Source organism: Anabrus simplex, chromosome 9, assembly GCF_040414725.1.
Source record: "Anabrus simplex isolate iqAnaSimp1 chromosome 9, ASM4041472v1, whole genome shotgun sequence".
NCBI classification, from domain to species: domain Eukaryota; kingdom Metazoa; phylum Arthropoda; class Insecta; order Orthoptera; family Tettigoniidae; genus Anabrus; species Anabrus simplex.
Genome location: NC_090273.1, coordinates 72,059,314 through 72,079,996, shown reverse-complemented (window position 1 = coordinate 72,079,996; position 20,683 = coordinate 72,059,314). Strand labels below are relative to the sequence as shown.

General features: G+C 37.8%; 1 protein-coding gene across 2 annotated transcripts in view; it reads left to right on the top strand.

The window, feature by feature from the left end:
* Nucleotides 1–20,683, top strand: part of Tnpo-SR (transportin 3) — a 239,055-nt gene that overhangs the window by 25,587 nt on the left and 192,785 nt on the right. For both annotated transcript variants that reach the window (XM_067153792.2, XM_067153791.2), the window contains 2 exons: nucleotides 2,857–3,012; nucleotides 5,314–5,477. In XM_067153792.2, the coding sequence (XP_067009893.2) occupies nucleotides 2,857–3,012; nucleotides 5,314–5,477 (320 nt within the window). The remainder of the gene's footprint in view (nucleotides 1–2,856; nucleotides 3,013–5,313; nucleotides 5,478–20,683) is intronic.

The window sequence follows — 20,683 nt, the reverse complement described above, 5'->3', positions numbered from 1 at the left end:
ATTAACAATCCCACTACTCCACGACATGCTTGCAAGTATGTTGATTTATTAGTTTCATTTTTCCGTATTGATAGTTATTACATGTAATAAATATCATTCACCATATGCCTCTGACTTTCGTCTTTTATCTTCAAGATTATGATTAACTTCGGATCTCTCGACCAACCTTCAACTTTTATTCTCTCTTCTTTATTTTGAATATATACGATTTTTCGCCATCGTCTAATTGTAACCGCCAGTCAACTTTATTTTTATAGCAATCGTACTACTTGTTGTATAACAGTCTGTTTTTTTATCCATTGTACTTATTATAGCAGCCCCCTAATGTTAATTTCGTTAATACTTCTACCATTGTAACTCATCACATTGTATATTTTTAAACCATCATTGTTATTTTTAATGTTATTTTACTTCAAATCTCTTCAAGATTTTTAAAATTCATTTCATTATTACACGTTAATTAGATGCTTATTTTCAATCTAAGGTTAAGAAAATGGCTGATGATGCATTCATACAAGGCGAAACATGTACACTGTTAGTTAACAAATCTATGTAAATTATCCAAGACTAGACTTTGTATTGATTAGGTGGTCTATTTAATAAATAACTTACTGTTATTATTCCAATTGATAGTTATCAAATATCATAGAAGAGAAAGGATCCACCTAATCAATACAAGTTTGTTGTAATTTCTTATATTACAGTACCGGTTTCGACTCTTTTTATAAAGTCATCTTCAGCTATACATTACCTTTACATTAGTCAAAGTTGGTATTGTGCCTTGCTAAGTAAAAAGAGGGATGTAACAAGGGTTAAAATTAGGCATATTTCAAAGTAAAAGCTGCCTGTGTATACATCTAATATTAAGTGTGTCCGAGGGCCTAAAACTCGTGTTGATCAACTTATTTTAAAAGATATAGATACATAAACACATTAAACTATTCACAGTACATATTAAAATTACACATTAAAATGCAGTCCAGTGTGATGAATAGGAACACATTCTTGAAATGAATTTGACATCTTGCGTTTGTTTGTTTACTTAATTATCCAACATAAGAATAAATGTCCGTGCTTGGGTTTGTATGGGGTGCTTCCATAATATTCTGCTCTATATTAGGTTCATCCACTTGTATGATTACAATCTTCAGTTGTCAATAATAAATCCGTGTATGTTCAAAAGTAGGTATGCGCAGCTGAGGTTGAAAATTGTCTTAAAAACGTTGAATGTAGTTTGCGTTAGTGTATAAATGTCAGTTGCTAGGTGGTGGCTCTTATCTTGTCTATAATTGCCAATAAATATCTGTAAGAAACGAAAAGTAAAGTTAGAAATTTGTGTTCTGAAAGTACCTGCTTGTATGTGTGTTTCCGTAGTAGTTAGTTACTGTTGCTGAAGTGGATGAGTTGCGTTCGACCTGGCTGCCTGGTTTGTACTGTGCCGTGTTCTCCTGGTGTTGGTATCCGCTGCTGTGAGGGGAATGGAGGGGTGGGTGAGGGGAGTTGCTGTCGTATGTATAAGGGCGGAGTTGGGTGTGTCGGTCGTCTGTGCTGTGGTGCGTGTTGGACATTGTTGGTTGACTGTTTTAAGATAGTAATTTTTTAAGGCAGGGATAACTGTAATATGATGTTGGTTTTTCAGTTATTTCATTGATATTGTAATTTGGGTTGGTATATTGATCCAATGATATATACAGTTCTTCTGTTATATGTAATGTGAATGGTAATGTACAGCTGAAGATGACTTTATAAAAAGAGTCCAAAACCGGTACTGTAATATAAGAACTTACAATAAACTTGTATTGATTAGGTGGATCCTTTCTCTTCTGTGATATGCTTGCAAGTAGTTCAGAGGTTGACCAACAGATAGCACAAGAAGCTGCAAACTATCCCCATGTGTAAAATCTGATATTTCTGGGCCCGTGAACCACTGGTGGCCGCAGTAATACGGAGATCGCTGGGGCTCATCATCACTGTGTTTATGCACTATACATTCATTATATTGGTAGCATGTAAAACCATCGGCCATCATTGCACTGGGGGGAGAACAGTGGAGAGAGCAGAGAGTTAGATGGAAGATTCTATGAGACCAGTGTTGTTACGACGACTGCTACCTAAAGTACCAACCAGAAAGCATTTCTGTGGAAAAGGAAAACAAATTCATTTTGGGGACGAGAGGGCAGAGAGTGAGATGGAAGATGCTATGACACCAGTGTTGTTACGACGACTGCTACCTAAAGTACCAACCAGAAAGCATTTCTGTGGAAAAGGAAAACAAATTCATTTTGGGGAAGAGGTTGAAGAGATTTTCTTTCCTGGGTTAGAAATAATGAGAAGATGATTGATTGATTGATTGATTGATTGATTGATTGATTGATTGATTGATTGATTGATTGATTGAATTCAAGAATCAGTATGTATATTGCTAAATATTGTATTTAAGTAGTGCCTTTTACACTTATTCCACAACAAAATTATCGACTTATTCTTGTAACTAAAAAAAAGTTAACCGAGCTCGATAGCTGCAGTCGCTTAAGTGCGGCCAGTATCCAGTAATCGGGAGATAGTGGGTTCGAGTCCCACTGTCGGCAGCCTTGAAGATGGTTTTCCGTGGTTTCCCATTTTCACACCAGGCAAATGCCGGGGCTGTACCATAATTAAGGCCACGGCTGCTTCCTTCCAACTCCTAGGCCTTTCCTATCCCATCGTCGCTATAAGACCTATCTGTGTCGGTGTACGTAAAGCAAATAGCAAAAAAAAAAAAAAAAATTATTGTGTTGTTGCAATAGTTCCAGGCCATCTTAGCCTCTTATTGAAATGTCTTCTGTTTTTTTAATATGGGATGTTTCTGTTTTCCAGAATGTATGTTTGTCAAACAGTGGAGAATTGTCACAAATACATATCCGAATCCTAAGGTGTTTCACGTCGTGGGTCTCAATCCAAGCAATAACGTTACCAGATGTGGCGGAAAACATTGTGGTGGCGCATGCTTTTCATGTCCTCAGTAATCATCAGGTAGGTAAATTTTACTTGATAAGAATGAGTTTAATTTTAATGTACTGGCACTTTTTAACAAGGTAGCTGCTATATACTGTCCATTTCTGCCATATTTTGAGGATTTATACTATGTAACGATGATAAATGTTACTTTTTTGTTGCCTCAACTTTAAAGTTCAGTCTTAGGATATTCAGTAAGGTTTCCAGCCGTTATTTTCTTCAAATGATTAATAATAACAAATCAGTACATACAGTAATGATATTATTTTTATAATGCCTTATTAAAAATGTTAGATGTTTTCAGCTGTTACTTAGAAAAAAGTGTACCATAACTTTAATGCATTGTTGTACAAATCATCGTACTCATCATCATCATCTCCTTCTTCGTTCTCAAATGAAATGTTTGCCGTTGCCTCATTATTACATGACCAAAGTACTGGAGCTTCTGAACTTTAATGGTCTTCAGAACTTCTCCCTCCTTTCCCAGCTTTTGAACCACTACCTCAATCTGAATCTTCTCAATCAGTTGATCCGGAGCATTTGGCAGTAAACTCACATCTCAAAAGCTCAGAAATTAACCCTTTTAGCATAGAGTACATGCATGTTGAGTCCTTGGCCTGAGGCTGGTTTGAACCTTAACAGATCCACCATCATTTGTCATAAGTAGCCTCGATGCCACTGAAGAGTCTACTGCTAGGGAAAAGAGGAGTTAGGTAGTTCGCTGTTGCTTTCCTCACCGAGGCAGAATGTGTCAGTTTGCCAAGCCGACCCTATGAACAACACTTCCACGCCATACATCATAGGACTGGCTGCATATGGAATGACATCACTAGCATCGCTCATACCTCAGTTACTTCCAGATCTTCAAAGCCAAGGATGAGTCTGAGACAGGGCACTAAAAGTAACAAACTTGATCTAGCCTACACCAGGAGACACAGTAGTCTTCACACTGTATCTCACCAGAGATAGATCTGGGCAGATAGAAGATATTGAAATATGATGTATAAATGCAACCTGTCACCACTAGGTTCCCTGGTTCAAATCCCAGTCACTCCTTGTTAGATTTGTGCTGGACAAAGTGGAAGCGGGACAGGTTTTTCTCTCGGTACTCCGGTTTTCCCTGTCGTCTTTCATTCCAACAACACACTCCAATATTATCTCGTCTCATCTGTCACTCATTATTCATTGCCCCCAAAAGAGTGTGAAAGGTTTTGGCAGCCAGCACAATTCCTATCCTTGCCGCTAGGTGCGGGCTTCATTCGTTCATTCCTTTCCTGACCCAGTCAAATGCCTGGAAGCAGGCTGTGGCTTTTTGTTTTAGATTCAATACAACATCCAATAAGGGATATTGTTCCAATCAAAGAATTTATACAGAAAGCTTATTGAAAAGATTCCAAATATGTAAACAATATTTTGAGCATTATTATTTTGATAATATCAAATATTGAAATGTAGTAAATTCTAAGTTACACCCAAATATATTACAGTAATACATGCAAGAATAAATAAATGACAAACTCGCTGCCACACTGGGAGGAACACTGGTGATTTCACAATTGGAAAAACCTAAAGCACTTGAATATAATATTTGCAATCGGTGAAATGAAATTATTGTCCGCTATTGGAAATTGTGATTTTTTGAAATAAATGATTGTTTGAAAAATTCAGATCAAGTCTGAACGTACCCTCAACCACACAAAAATTGGCCGTCGCAGGAGATGACTTTCTTCCAAAACCGTATTTTTTTAAAAATAGGATGAACTTATTGTACAGGTGATAGGATTCCAAGTATCATCTCTTCGGTCACCGTTTATCCATAGTTCGAGTATCTTCACATTTTGAGAATGTATAAAATTAAATATTTCTTTGCTGGACAGTTTTTGTATTGGCTCCTTGAACTAAAAATTTTAAACAACATGCACGTTAAGTCGCTGAATGGTGAAGGAATCTATTTCGATATCTCGAACTACAAGATATCGGTACATTGATTTTGAAATATATCGATTATGCTAGTCATCGATCGGTGGATGATTTCCTGCAATACATCACGAGTTTCATTGCGAAATTTGTCCAAAATCTTTAAAAAAAAGGATAAAATACATAGAAATTCACAAAAAATCATGAATTACACAAGAATTGGTGAAAAATATATAAAACTACTGAAATCTGCTATATTTCACTACTGTAAATCGTTTGCAAGTCATGCAGTAGACATCAAAAAATTCTACCTACATTGCAACAACCGTACAGTGTATAAAATTTCATTAAAAAACCCTGTCATTCCACTTCAGTAACCTTTGCTTCTTCTTTCCTTTACAGGCGGTAGCTGGAGTCCATGAAGCTGCTACCGATTGTGTTTGTGCATTACTTCAGTGTTTAGAGGACAACAATAATCAACAGTCACTCGAAATGCAGCTCTTCTCTGGTGTCATGACTCTTGAAGAGAGTTTCCATTTGTCTGTAGTCCATGAAGACCAGGAAAAGTAAGTTTTTACAGCTGAGAATTTCAAATTGACGGCCTTCAATTTTTTCTGCTTGTTCCTCCCACATCTCTACGAAAGAAAGGCATGTACCCTATGCAGTCATATATTTTTATAATTATTTTCAAAGCATTTTGTCTTCCTCTGTCATGGAGTAATTTTTCTTATTTTGTTTGCCGTATCAGAGTTGACGTTTTATGGCTGTTGAACCCCTGTTGGAGGTTCCACTACCGAGCTTGATAGCTGCAGTCGCTTAAGTGCAGCCGGTATCCAAGAGATAGTAGGTTCAAACCCCACTGTCGGCAGCCCTGAAAATGGTTTTCCATGGTTTCCTATTTTCACACCAGGCAAATGCTGGGGCTGTACCTTAATTAAGGTCACGGCCGCTTCCTTCCCACTCCTAGCCCTTTCCTGTCCCATCATCGCCACAAGACCTATCTGTGTCGGTGCGACGTAAAAAAAAAAAAAAAAAAAAAAAAAGAGGAGGTTCCACTTCCAGGATAATCTTCTCTGTTTTCGTCTGAATTTCCCTTCTGCCTTGCCTTTGATGATTTATTTGTTATTTCAGATGTTGTGACCAAAATAAAATGCTTTCCTGCATTTAGCAAGGGTTAAGACTCTGCATAATGTTCTACCACAATGGAATACCTCCTCATTCATGACATCTACCCAAAGGATCTTCAACATTTTGTAATACATCCACTTTTCATTAATGATAGTTTGTATAATTACTAATGCAGAGGTGCCAACTATTACGGATTGTCCGTAATGATAATGGATTTCACTTCACGATTACGGTCGAAGGGGAAATTATTACGGAAAAGCAACCTTGTCACGATAAAAATGAATTTCCGCGAAAAAAAAAGGAAAGAAGTAAAAAATGTCCAATCTCTTAGAGCATTACTGGTCAACCCTCCTCGTTTCAATATTTGTACGTTGGCTGCTAGACATATTTGGCAGTTATTTGGTCGTCACTTCCTTTCGTTTCCCACGAGCGTTGTGAAATGACGGCCAGCTACATAGATATAAGCTGCTCGCTAGAATGACGTATCAAGTCGGCCATGAGGAGGCTACTCCGTGCTCTGCTCTTCTCCAGTGCGCGCATTCGACTCTCTGTCGTGTGCGTAGAAAGAATGGTATATTTAGCGCATTTCAATTCTAATTATCCTAGACGTTGATTCGAAAAGTAGTATTGGTTTTGTGAAAGGAAGCGGAGCAATTGTCAAATCGTATCTTCTTCTAAGAAGACAGCAGTGTTACAGAAATATCGAGACGGTTACACAAAGGAATGGCCATGCTTACTTGCCTCACGTGTTAGTGAAAACCACGTGTTCTGCAGTGTGTGTTCGTGTGATTTCTCTGTGGCTCACGCTGGACGAGATGATTGCAGAAGACATATAGAATCCAAGAAACGTCACACATACGATGAATCAAAATTACAAAACCAGTCTGTTTCATCGTTCTTCGTAAAAAGTAATGAAACTGCGGTGACCAATGACGAATTATTGTTCACATCATTTCTTTTGGAGCATAATATTCCGTTATCAGTTTCAGACCACGCTGGAAATTTGTTTAGATCAATGTTCCCCGACTAAAATATCTCAGAAATATGGTTGTGCAAGAAATAAAACCTCTGCTTTAGTTCAATACACGGCATCTGAGGCAAAAAAGGAAATAAGTGAACTTTTGCAAATAACACCTTTTTCCTTGGCTACTGATGGTAGTACGGATTCAAATGCAGTTAAACTTTATCCTATAGTTGTCTCTTTCTTTAATGCTCAGAGAGGTCAAATATCAACTTTTCTATCATCATTGTTAGACAGTACTGACAATACCTGTAAGGAAATTTTCTCTGTTATTAATAGTGAATTGTCTTCTTTAGCCATTCCATGGGAAAATTGCATTTCTTTTTCATCTGACAATGCATACACAATGATAGGGGCAAATAAAGGTGTTGCCAAATTTGTGAAGCACAGGCATTCTTCTGTTTATGTCCCGGGTTGTTCATGTCATCTCATACACATCTGTGCACAAAAATCAGCAGCCCAATTGCCAGTCAATGTAGAGAACTTTTTGGTTCAGTTATATTACTATCTTGATAAGAGTTCTAAAAGGCAAAACACATTGAAAGTTTATCAGGCTGTTTGTGGCATAGGGGGTCACAAAATTTTGAAATATGTTAGTACCTGTTGGCTCTCGCTGCTTCAGTCTATTGGTAGAGTTCTTGAGCAGTGGGAAGCTTTGACACTCATGTTTTGTAGTGAGACCCACCATAAAAATGAGACCACCAAGCAGTTTGAAACTGAAATCTTTCATACAAGACCCATGCACAAAACTGTTTTGCTACTTTCTTCAGAGTACACTTCCTGTTTTTAACTCTGTAAATATATTTCTGCAACAAGATGCTCCAGCCATACATCTTCTCAGGAGGAAACTTACTGGTCTTTTAACTGACCTATTGGTCAGATTTGTTCAGCCATGTTCTCTTCAGTCAGAATCTACCTCCCTTTTGAGTGTTGAATTCAAGAGGAGGAAATACCGGAAAGTCAATGAGGACTTGGTAATTGGAGCAAAAGCTAGGGCATACTTGAAAGATAATGACTGTGATGGAGATGTTTTATAATTCTGTAAGGGAGTTTTATATGGCAGCTTGCAGTTACATTACCAGGAAATTTCCCCCTTGATGATGAATTTCTTCATCATCCTGAAATTGTAGACATCTCTTTCAGAATGAAGGTTTCCTATTCATCTCTTGAATACTTTGTTTGAAGATTCCCAACTTTGGTCAAAGAAAGTGAACATGACAAACTTGAAGAGGAATTTGCAGTTTACCAGTGTGATACTTTCCCGGAATATATTGTACATGGACCTAACATTGATGTGAATTGGGGCAACATTGCAGAGCTTAAAAATGAAAGTGGACAGATTAAGTATAAAACCTTAAGTAATGTTGTATTTGCAGTACTAAGGCCCGATTTCATCAACACATGTTAAATATATTCTAACAAGTAGTTAGTTATTACGGAGTTAAAAATGTAACATCTTGTTAGGTTTCTTGCGTTTCATCAAACTTTTCTTGTGAAATGTTAACTAATCGACTGTTAACTCTGCCAATATTGCGAAGTGGTGCAAATCAAGGAGGCAGTGGTACGAACATGCTGTTTTACAGCGCGCTCTGATGTGCTTTTGTTTGCGTGCAGCTGTAAAATATGGCGCGTGAAGTGAAACAGAATCGTAGTTCTAATTTTTCCTCCTTCGAAAAAGAATTGTTAATTGAATTAGTAAGTAAATATATATAAGTTATTGAGTGCAAGCGCACAGATGGCTTGACGATAAGAGAAAAGGACGAGGCGTGGGAGAAGGTCTGCGAGGGTTTCAATGGGGTTAACAGATACTTTTTTAGCGGGTATCCACTGTCACCTAACAAAATCACTTCGTTAATTGTCCCACTTCAAACTGTGCTCCGATATGGGAGTTATTAAATATTGTATTGTCGTGTGCAGAACCAGACCACCTAGCAAGTATATCCCTGATTTGTAGGTTAGGCTCACTAATCACCTGAACATTAACAGAGAAATATCCCTTCCGATTACGATATATTTCGGCCCAATTGCCTCCAGGTGATTGGATTCTTACATGTGTGTAATCTATTGCACCTAGAACAAACACTAGGAAAACGGCTTATTTCATAGAAGTTGCGGATAATTTGCTAACGCCCTTCTACTGAAGGGAATGTAATGTTATATGCCTCCTCCTCATGGATGCTATTGCTGCAGACACTCGACAAACAATTCTACTAACAGTGGCTTTAGAAATTCCAGCATTGTCTCCGACCATTATGTGAAAAGAACCAGTAGCAAAAAATCGTAATATTATCAGTACCTGCAACATTGGAGAAAGAGCTAAGTTTCTCGTCGTAGGATATTACAACCTCACTCGAATTTCGTCAACAACCTTAGCAACGACTATTTTCGATAACCTGTATCTATGAAGAAATTCCGCATCCGTCAAATTTTCAAAGTCATTACGTCGCTGAACTCTTCTTCGATCAGGATTGTTTTGTAAAAGATCTAAATAGAGGAATTCCGCATCGGAAGCGAGCTTCACAGCAGCCATTTTGGAACAGGTTGCTAAATGCTAATGTTAGGCATTTAACATTGGAAATGGCTGATGTTAACTTTAATACGCAGTTTAACATTTGTTAATGTTAACAGTTGTTGATGAAACGCAAATTTTCTTAAATCGTACGTTAAAATTATTTAACACCTTGTTAAGTGCTAACATGTGTTGATGAAACCGGGGCTAAGTGTACCTCATAGTAACTCTCCCACAGAAAGAGTTTTCAGTGTTAGGAAAAATCAGACAGAATTCAGGCCTACATTAAGTACATCTACACTGGAATCGCTTATGGTTCTGAAGACGTCATGTCATCTTGGGGGAAGTATGTTACAAAAAAACCTACAGCAAAAGCAGCTGCTGGGTGCGAAACAAGCTACAAAGAATTTTTTATTGCAGAACTAACAGGTAATGAGCAAATTTTATTGTGTAATATGACATACTTTAGAATAGATCGCTGTAGGAAAGGGCAAACGGGGTGCTTTGGATTTGACTCGTAAACGGTTTTTTCTGTTGGGGGGGAGGGGGTGCGCGAGTAAAAAATGGGATTACTGATAACCCACTTTAAAGGTTGGCACCTCTGCTAATGCAAGATTTGCCATTGTATAATTCATTATGAAATTCTCAATTATTTTTATGTATTATATCTATCTGAAATTACTTAATTACTTAGGTGGGAAAGCCTTATTCAGTAACTAGCTGGTGTTTTTGCACCCTTTAATAATAAGAATTTGTACACAAATGTACATTACATTTTAGAGTAATCCAATAAGGAAGTTGTTCTTTTACAGCATTCACTAAAATGGTATTGGTCACATCATTTGATACATAACACACACACACTGCACAGATGGGTCATGAAAACCAGGTCGTAAGCACAGTTTGTGATGGAAACCATGTATGGCCAGTCAGTTCAGAGCACTCCTCAGTTCGTAGTTTGGTCCAGTCCAGCTTCGATTAGTCATTGCGTCCACCCTGTAGAATTCCAAGTCAATTTCCGCTCATTTTCTTAGTCTAATTTGAAGTGGTTCTTTTTCTTGTCGTGTGGAGGGTAATTGTAGTCTCATTCTTATGTCTTCCATAAGGAAGGTTTCTCTGGCTAGCTCATAAGCAAGTCTTGATGGTGACATTTTTGAAATCCCTAAAATACTTCTCAAGAATTTAGCCTTGACATTCTCAATAACTCTAAGGTCATATAGAGTTAGATGTTCCCAAATCAGCTCCAAACCGCATGTCAGTGCTGGTAGAACCTTTGCATAGAATAGCGTCATGGCTGAATTTAGAGACAGTTTAGTGGGTTCCTTCAGATCATACATATTTCTGATGGCTGCCAATGACCTTTCTCTTACATGAATTCTAAAAGAAGTAGAAGAGGGCTGGAACGTAATCCCCAAGTCGTCATCATCAATGTCCCACTGCAGTCGCTCAAGTGTGGTGAACAAGCCCCTTCCACTCCCTTCTGTCCTTCCACTTTTCCTGCTCCATTACTTCCGCCGCATTCAGTCCAGCTTCTCTAATGTCCTTCCAAATCTGATCCATCCACCTTCTTCTCGGTCTTCCAACTGGTCTCTTTCCAATTCCCTTCTTGCTACCCGTTCCTTTCCCATTCTTTTTACATTCTTCTTCTGTACTAACCGTTCTACCAAGTATTTGAATGAATTCACAACTTCCAGGACTGTTTAACTGCTTGTTATCCTGTCATTTGCCGCTATTCTCCCTCCTTTGCGGAAAACCATCTGGACTGTTTTCTTTCTATTGATATGAGACTGTGGGTTAGTTTTTGTAATTGTACAGTAATATCATCTAGTGGATATGGGTAGCACCTGAACTAGTAACAGTATACATTTGGTGTAATGTTAAGGTCCGTTCACATAGAAAAGTTAACCTAAAATGTAAGGACATAAACGTGAAGTTAACATTTGAGTGATGCTTCATAACGAAATAATTACTGTAGATCATTATTAGGAATATTATTCAAACAAATGACTGAAATGAACTAGAAAATGGTAGAAATAAATATTGAAGCAAATTACTGTACATTACTGATGACGTTACCATACATTGCTTCTTCAGAATATAACAGCATGTGTTTTAGGTGTGTTGCATTTGAAGAGGCACCATATCGACGCAGATCATGGTGGGGTTGTCCATTTAATCTGAAAAGAGCTCAGCAAGTACAGTTTTTCAATACAGCTAATAGGTATTAACGGAGCAATTTGGCTTTTCCTGTTTTGTCCTGTTAATATTGCCGTGCTACTGTATTATTACGAATATAAATCTCCATCTGTTTCATTACTCACATTTATTTCATGATGACCTAATAAATGCACACACACACACATTTAAACATAAGCAATTCTAACCAGTTACGAATCACCACACTAATTACAGTCTATTTACAAATCTCTCTTCTGTACACACACCCTGGAGTCCCGGCTGGCTGCTACCTGGGAACGTCTATAATCCTTACTTTCACTTTCCCCCAAGTCCAGTCACCTTGTACAGCCACTGTGCGTAGACAGCTGGATTTGAACACAGTGTCCCCTGGCTATACAACACACGACGACTGTTCATCGGTTCGACTCCAATGATAGTCCGGTGCTTCAACAGTCACATGAAGTGAACAACAATCAGCAACAGCTCAGCAGTATCCAACAGCAGGACAATACGACAGTGAATATTAACTCACGTCCAATTATCCTCGCACTCACGATAACTGCTGTCCTCAATCCACAGGAGTACACACACACAGTACTCTAAGGCAGTACACAGTTTTCTGTCCTGTGCGCTGTCTCCCATGCAGCTACTCACTGGACACCCCGACACTACAACCACAGTTCCTGGATCAGACCTCGGTGGGACACTAGCAACAGCCAGTACCTCTGTCGCCCTCAGTCCAGCCACCAAACCCCAGTTCACTGAGTGTCACACTGGCTCCACCACGAAGCCCAACTGTCGTTCATTCTAACACTGACTCTGACTTAGAGTCCAACACTGACTGCCTGTCCGTAGCTTGCCTCCCTTTTTTATAGTCGCGTGATTTGATCCAGAAATTTCACGATGTCACTGGAGGCGTAACGTTCCCGTTGAATCTCAAAGAAACTCACAGGTAAGCCGGCCACCGAGAACAATACACAGAAAGGCCGGCCCCACCCCACAGGCCAGCTGGGAATTCCAGGTCGTCTGAGTCATCAGCCCCTTCCTGGAAATACCTAAAGGAGCTATCATGGGGCTGACACATAACAGTATAGTAATGTAGAGTGCATAACCCCATTATATCAAGTTTTGAGAAATTCTGTTGTCATTTTCCAAGATGTTGAAAGTAAGAAATAAACTAGACAAAAATTTAACAGAACCTACTTTCAGCTTTGTACACCATAACCGAGATAGAAATGAAATCATTCATTATCCATTTCCCTCGTCCACCTCCACCGGATTGGGATTTTTATGGCACCTTTCCATCTTCCTGTATCCAACCATCATTGTTCTTCCTTAACTATGTTCCAATCAGGCTTCTAATTATACTATTCTTGATTGTTTTCAACCACTTTAGTCTGTGTCTCCCTCTTGCCCTCCCTCGTTCTATCTCGGTCTCTATCATCCACTTCTGATTCCTTCCCTCTTCCATCCTCTTAACATGTCCAAACCATCTGAGTATATCCCTCTACATTATAAAAGCTTTTCCACTCCAATTTCCTTCCTGGTGTCCTCATTTCTTACTCTCCTTTCTGTCTTTTGTATCTTAAAAATTTAATTTCACTGGCCTGTATTTTATTCTCCTATCTTTTTGTCTGTGTCCAGTTCTCCACTGCATATGTTAGTATGTTTTCCACGCTGATTTTCATTCCATAATTTTCAGTAATCTCATTCAACATGCCAAGTTGCCCTTGTACTACTTCTCTGCTTGTTCCCAACACTACAGTTGAATCGCTGGATGTCTGGCTCTGACATTTCTCAGACAGTGTTGCCAATTTTGAACCATGCAATATAAACAAATGTGAACTCTTCAGACATATGTAGATCACCGTGCAAGTTGGCCGTGCAGCTAGGGGCGTGAAGCTGTGAGCTTGCATTCAGGAGATAGTGGGCTTGAACCCCACTGTCGGCAGTCCTGAAGATGGTTTGCCATGGTTTCCAGTCTTCACACCAAGGGAATGCTGGGGCTGTATCTTAATTAAGGCCACGGCCGATTCCTACATACTCCTAGCCCTATCCTATCTCATCATCGCCATAAGACCTATTTGTGTAGGTGTGACTTAAAGTAGCTTGTAAAAAAAAAAAAAATAGATATGATTCTGTGTAAATTGCGATCTGGAAATATATGAAAATTACCTCTAATATACTGAAATACGGGAATGATGTAAACATAATACTAAAATGTTCCAATTGAAATGAATCACACTCCAGGAATAGCATAAATATAATAACAAAACACTCCAGTGAAAATTAACCACTCTTTCAGAATAGTGTAAATATAATATTTTTAAAATCCATCAAAATTAAGCATAATAAGACAACAGAATAATGGTTATAACTAGAGCCTTGATTTCCAGGCAAATGCATGTTTTTAAATAAGCTGGTTACACTTCTCAATCTTTGCAGATATTCGTTTTATGGCTTAACGATTCCAAATAACCGTTCTTTTTCCGTGCATGTTTGCATGTTTTGGCCTCTTTAGGAGAAAATTCATGCATAATGCATACTTTGAAGATTTTGGATGTAATAGTGAACATTTGGACGTTTAATATTGCATAATATGGCTTTTCTTCTGACTTTGGGACATATATAATGTTAACTGGCATGATAGTGCCTTTTATGAATAATGGTGTGCAGAATTATGTCTATTACTGAGGGACGGAGAGAATGTATTCCTGGCATCCTATGTTACAACCAAAGTTAGTATATACCGTAGAGGTCCTATAATCCAATTAACCAAGCACTTAATTATCTGTTGCTTGAGTAAACATTGATGTAAGCCAGAAGTCCCCATGTCGATCTCTGTAATTCTTAGGAATGAGGTGCTATAATTTGAACCTTAAATTGTGCATCACTCATTGACAGCTCATTTGTTCGTCTATATTACACAAACAAAACAAAGCTCATATCACACTTCTGTGATGCCGTGTAACTGAGATAGAAGCTTACAAACCTTGATTTTGCACTGAACCTTCTTCCATTGTTATTCTGGAATTTCCTACCCGGAACTCTCACTCGTCACACGTCTTTATTGTCGCAGCAGGCAGTTGTTACCAGTTATTGAGGACATTCAAAAGTATCTGCAGTCATCGTACGGAGAAGTAGCTGCGGCAGCTAGAGATAGTAACAACTCTCATTATTGTTCTGTATTGAAGATGACGCTAGGCATAGAATCTCAAGGATAATATAATAAAACCACATATTCAATACTTTCCACTTTTAATGTGGTTAGAATCTACATGAATTTATGTAGACTTATCAGGTCAGGTCATGTACATGTTTCACCCATTATTTGGGCATCTTCAGCCTGTAGACAACCTTTAGGTCAAGGTTTGGGACCTTTTTAATCATATATAGTATAGTATACAAACGTTAATAGTTTTTTAAGACTAACATGCCAGGATAATAATTTTAAAATGTGAACTGTAGGTAACAAATTAATGGTGTTTTGACACAATTAAACTTGTCAGTCCTATTCTATCTAACTTAACATATGTCTAAAACTAATATGGATCTACTTCCTTCATCATAAGTTTTGGGTAAAGAGAACAAAAGGACAAAATTTACACAGTAGTCAACAAAGATCCAACCACAAGAATTCAGCAAAATCTAAAAACTGTAATAAGAAGTTCTAACTTTCTTTTCACTGAACAGGAACTACAAAAACTATTTAATATGAACCCTAGTATTCCGACAGCCAGAGCCTTACCCAAGATTCATAAGGAAGACAATCCAATACGCCCTATATAAATTGTAGAAACAGCCCCACCTATAAAGTATCAAAGTTTATTCACGGCTTCCTAAAAAAACATTACGTATTCAATAATAAACATCCCTTAAAAAATTCATTTAGCTTTTGCGAATTTCTAAACAAGTTTAACCTGCAGCCCAATCACACAATGTGCTCCTATGATGTTGTAAATATGTACCCAAACATCCCTACCAAAGAAACCATAAGAATCATCAGTGATAATATCAATAAACACAGCGGACTTAGTAAGATGGAAGAATTCATGAAGATTTTAAATTTTGTCTTGAACAATAACTATTTCTCTTTCAATCGAAAGTTTTCCCAGCAAAAAGGCTTAGCGATGGGCGACCCCCTTTCTGGCATCCTAGCAGACATTTATATGGATACGATAGAACACACAAAAATTACAACACAAATAAAAGGCGTATGTTTATGGCTTAGATTTGTAGACGATACTTTCGTAATTTTCGACAAAGATGTCCCCAATTGTGACGAGATTTCTGAGTCCCTAAACAAAATTGATCCCAATGTTAAGTTTACTGAAGAGGACGAGGTCAAGAATTCCTTCAGCTTTTTGGATTTAACAGTTACAAGCAGACATAATACCTTCGATTTTGGAATATACAGGAAACCTACACACTCTCCTTTAACTATTATGAATTCATCTCTACACCCCAAGTCCCAAAAACAAGCCTTTTTCTATAATTGAATTTATAGAGCCTTTAAAATTCCTCTTTCTCCCAACAATTTAAAAATTGAACTGAAATACATAAGGAATCTGGCTCAACTCAACGGGTTTAAAATTGATATGGTAAACTGTTTAATTAATAAAATCAAAATTAAATTGTCCACTAATCTCGTCCCGGACAAACCTAAAAAGAAACTAGTTTTGCCACATTTACATATAATAACCCAGCCGTCCATCCGATTGAAAATACTTTAACCTTTACCAGTCGTCTGTCGGGTGACGCCCGACATTACGATATTCCCGTTCCGGTCGCATGTCGGGGGAGACCCGACGTGGCATTTTATCGCCCACCGCTGGTCTGCCGTCTCTTAGCCGACAAAATACACAATGATATACTGTACTGCCATCTTTTGGTTCTGCATAGAACTTTGTAGAATCCCGATACTATTTGACAGTCAGTCAAAAATCTATTATTTAGATGGCAGTGTAGCCATCAGCTGTCCACTCACGCACATGAAAGCTCGAGCGATAGTAAACAAACATGGTTGCCATGTGCTCTCTAGTCGTATATATGTTGTATATGTCAGGCAACACACAAAAACACATTATTTTCGCTCCTCTGCTCCTAATGAATATAGCTAATAGCATTTCACGATGCCTAAAAGTGAACTGACGATGGTCGGTTTGTGTACCGTAACCCAACATGCACCTGATGCTGACGGCTGGCACAATTGTAAATCAACAGATTCAGATTTCAAGAAATTGCCGTTTACAGTGGTTTCAGCCTACGAACTACTGCAAGGTATGAAAACAGAGACTGAATAAAGTTTTCAATTGCTTCTTAGCGATAATTTGTACACTAAATTATTAACGAAACCAATCGGCATGCGATAACGGTAATAATAAAAAAGCAAAATAATTCGTCTTAAATTCCACATATTGCTTTTATTTGCTCCAGTATAGCTTGCTGTAAACGCGTATAGCCTAACTACATCATTTAAAAGCAAGTGCTATCTCCAAAATCGTGAAAGATTAATACAGGTCATATAAGATAAAAATGTACATTTATATACGAGTGGTAGAGGCAACAGAGAGAACTTTAATTCGAGGGGTAAGGGTTAAAGATGCACAATATTAATATAGCCTTCAAGACAGTCAACACCAATCAAAATTTTTTTAACCACAACATGGTCAATTACAATAGCAACCATTATTCAAGGTCTGGCGTATATAAAATAACATGTACACAATGTGATTTTTCTTATATAGGTCAAACTGGACGGAGCTTTCACACAAGATATTTGGAACATTATAACGCTCAAAAACACAACAAGTACTCAGCGATGAGCCAACATATGAAAGAAACGGGCCATCACTTTACATTCATAGAGAAAGATCTTACCATCATTAGAAGCATAGGTAAAGGGAAATTAATGAACGAACTGGAAAATCTACACATCTTTTTGGACCAGACCTATAATAAAAATCAAAATCTTAACGATGTCAGTGAAATTTAAAATCCTTTGTATGAATTAAAACCTAGTTTCATTAATATCGTGAATTCAAATCAAAACAAAATCCCTCAATTATTTACGTCTCTACACTCAAATGCTTCGTCCACCATGCCAAATGTTAAGCCCGCCCATATCGCTTCTAGAAACTCCCCTCCAGCAGTAGCACATACGTCCATAGAGCAGTCTACCCCCACTCTCCCTCCATGCCCCGCCCCCTCCATTACCACGCCAATACAACACCAGGAGTAGAAATGTTAATAAGATAGGCGCTGCCGGAACAGACAGGTTCACCTAGTATGAATTGAACAAGTAAGTCATTTTACAGTTATGAGGTGTTAGCCTAATACATTTCATCACAACGCGTGCTCAAATTGTTAATTAAAATTACTTTTTTACTTCAGTACGGATAATCTTAAGATTCCTCCCAAAGACCAAGCAACACATCAACGGGAAAGATATTCATACAAGACTGTATCAAGTATCTAGGATGTTCCTTCTCAATTAAGCAGCAGCCTAAAACTAAGAAACAGCCTAATATTGCACTCTTTACAATTCCTTGTCATTACATAAGACCCAAAGTCAAGACGCTTACAATTACATTCAAAACAACGTTCTTGACCAGTCTATATATAACAATCAGTTTTAAATCTCCACTAGTGTTTGACAACACATTTCAACATTAGTTATGTCAAGAACTGAAAATGAAATATGTGGCTCAAATAAGTCCCAGTATCAAAATCCTCTGTTGCACTCCTTCCAATAGCTCGTTCCAAACAAGTGCAAGGTTCTTTGGGTTCCGACTGAATTGAGACTTCCTTTAAACACAGCATTTGCTTAAGCTACATAGAACAAGTCCAGCTTTCTCAATTCGTCAAGTCTATATTGGTCATATTGGACAATTCCCTCTGCGCCATCGTGGAACTTGCCCTCAGAACTTTCCAGAAAGCTAAGACTTCACTTGAATTTAAATGTGCAACATGAGTCCAACCGTCAACCTAGATTTTGGCATCAAGAAATTTTAAACAGCATCACAATTATTTTATTCATTTGTTAATTTTAACATTCTGATCATATTTATTGTAACTTATGTATAAAGTTTTTACTTGTATGTCATTCCACCACCATCCATACTCTTGTTCATCCATATTCATTTAGTTTATGTCTTTTACTTGCAATTTCGGCTTGGCTGATGATGGTCCGGGATATGGACCGAAACTAGTACCTGACACTATCATATTGTGATGTTTTGTTAAACGTTGTATGATTTTAAGTATTGAGAAGGTGGAGCAATAAATCTTGTATTCATTTAAGTTAAGTCTTAACTCAATACGGAACCCAACCATGAAGTTTATTACTTTAAATAGTTTGTATACTATACTAAATATGGTTAAAAAGGTCCCAAACCTTGACCTAAAGGTTGTCTACGGGCTGAAGATGCCCAAATAATGGGTGAAACATGTACCTGACGTGATAAGTCTACATAAATTCATGTAGATTCAAACCACATTAAAAGTGGAAAGTATTGAATAGTTGGTTTTATTATATTATCTTTGAGATTCTATGCTTAGCTAGAAATAGGTCGAACAAAGTGATCCGTTCAAATCCTGACTTTGAATTCGTCAAACTTGTATAAGAAGCATTGTGGTGAAAATGCAAAAGATGTACAATTTGACCTCACTTTTGTCACAAATGTCTTCAATGAAGTATGCACCTGTCACTTCTTGTGACATAGAAAGATCATTTTCTGCGGTTAAGAATATGCTGAAAGATAAATTTAAACGGAAAACAATTCAGACATTTAATTTAAAACTGCCTTTACATTTTTAAAAAATATTATTTTACACAGTAATTTCAATTTAAAAGTTCTTCGTGTTACGATAGAATGCATGTTCCAGAACGTGCAGGGGTAGCTTTCCGCACTTTGTCACTTCGGTGTGTCGACAGTTTGTTTCATAGCTGCTAAGTTTGAGTGAAATCTTAATTCTTTTATATGCAGCGTTTTAAAGAACGCCATAGTATTACGTAACAGGCAGTGTGCGAAGAAGCAGAACCTGCGAACACAGGCGATTCTCTTTGGTGATGGCGACAGTCGGCGAAAAAGCGTGGCTCATAATTATAATCAATTTGTACGCAATGAACAATATTGTCAATGCCAATGAAACTGCATTGTTTTCTTCATGCCTGGCCCAAACAGACTTTTTAAAAGGAGGTGGGGTCACTGTATTGTGTTGCAATGCAGACAGAAGCGATAGACTTCCTCCCCTTGTCATAGAAAAGTTTGATAAACCACGATGTTTTACGGACGTCGGCTACTTTCTGTGCAAATACAAGGCATCTAAAAATGCATACAGTAGGGCCTGCGGTAATCCAGTGAATAACGTACTTGCACAGGGGAGCCAGCATAGACTCCTCGTTTTGAATATTTTTTATTTCTTTGCGTGAGGTTATGTTTGTCAATGAGTTATCCAAGTGCATTATTTTAATACTGTAAATGCACCTTGTTGGATACGTTTTGGAAATATTACTTTTTCATTGCATTTGGAAGGTTTAAACTGTGAATCAGTGTTAATTGCATGCAATAATGGATCTTAGAATATTTTTTGACGCGGCAAGGGTTGGCATTTCTGAAGTACGAGGTGGCGGTTAATTCGAAATCAAGTAATTTGAAGTCCGATCTTTGCGTCCCAATGACTTTGAATTAACGAGGTTTTACCACATCGCTAAACTAACATCAGAGTTTGCCGGTGTGTCTGTTTCAACTTTTTACATTGCAAGAAAAAGAATTATCCACCACCGGTCGTGTTAATATCCGCGTAAAGAAAAGACCACGTGTGAAAAGTGTTTAGACTTGGTGTGTAACGAATTTGTAAATAATTTAGGAGAAGATTCTAGTAATGCAAGAGACAACGAATCTTTCAATCTACAGGAAATAGAGCCAACTGCA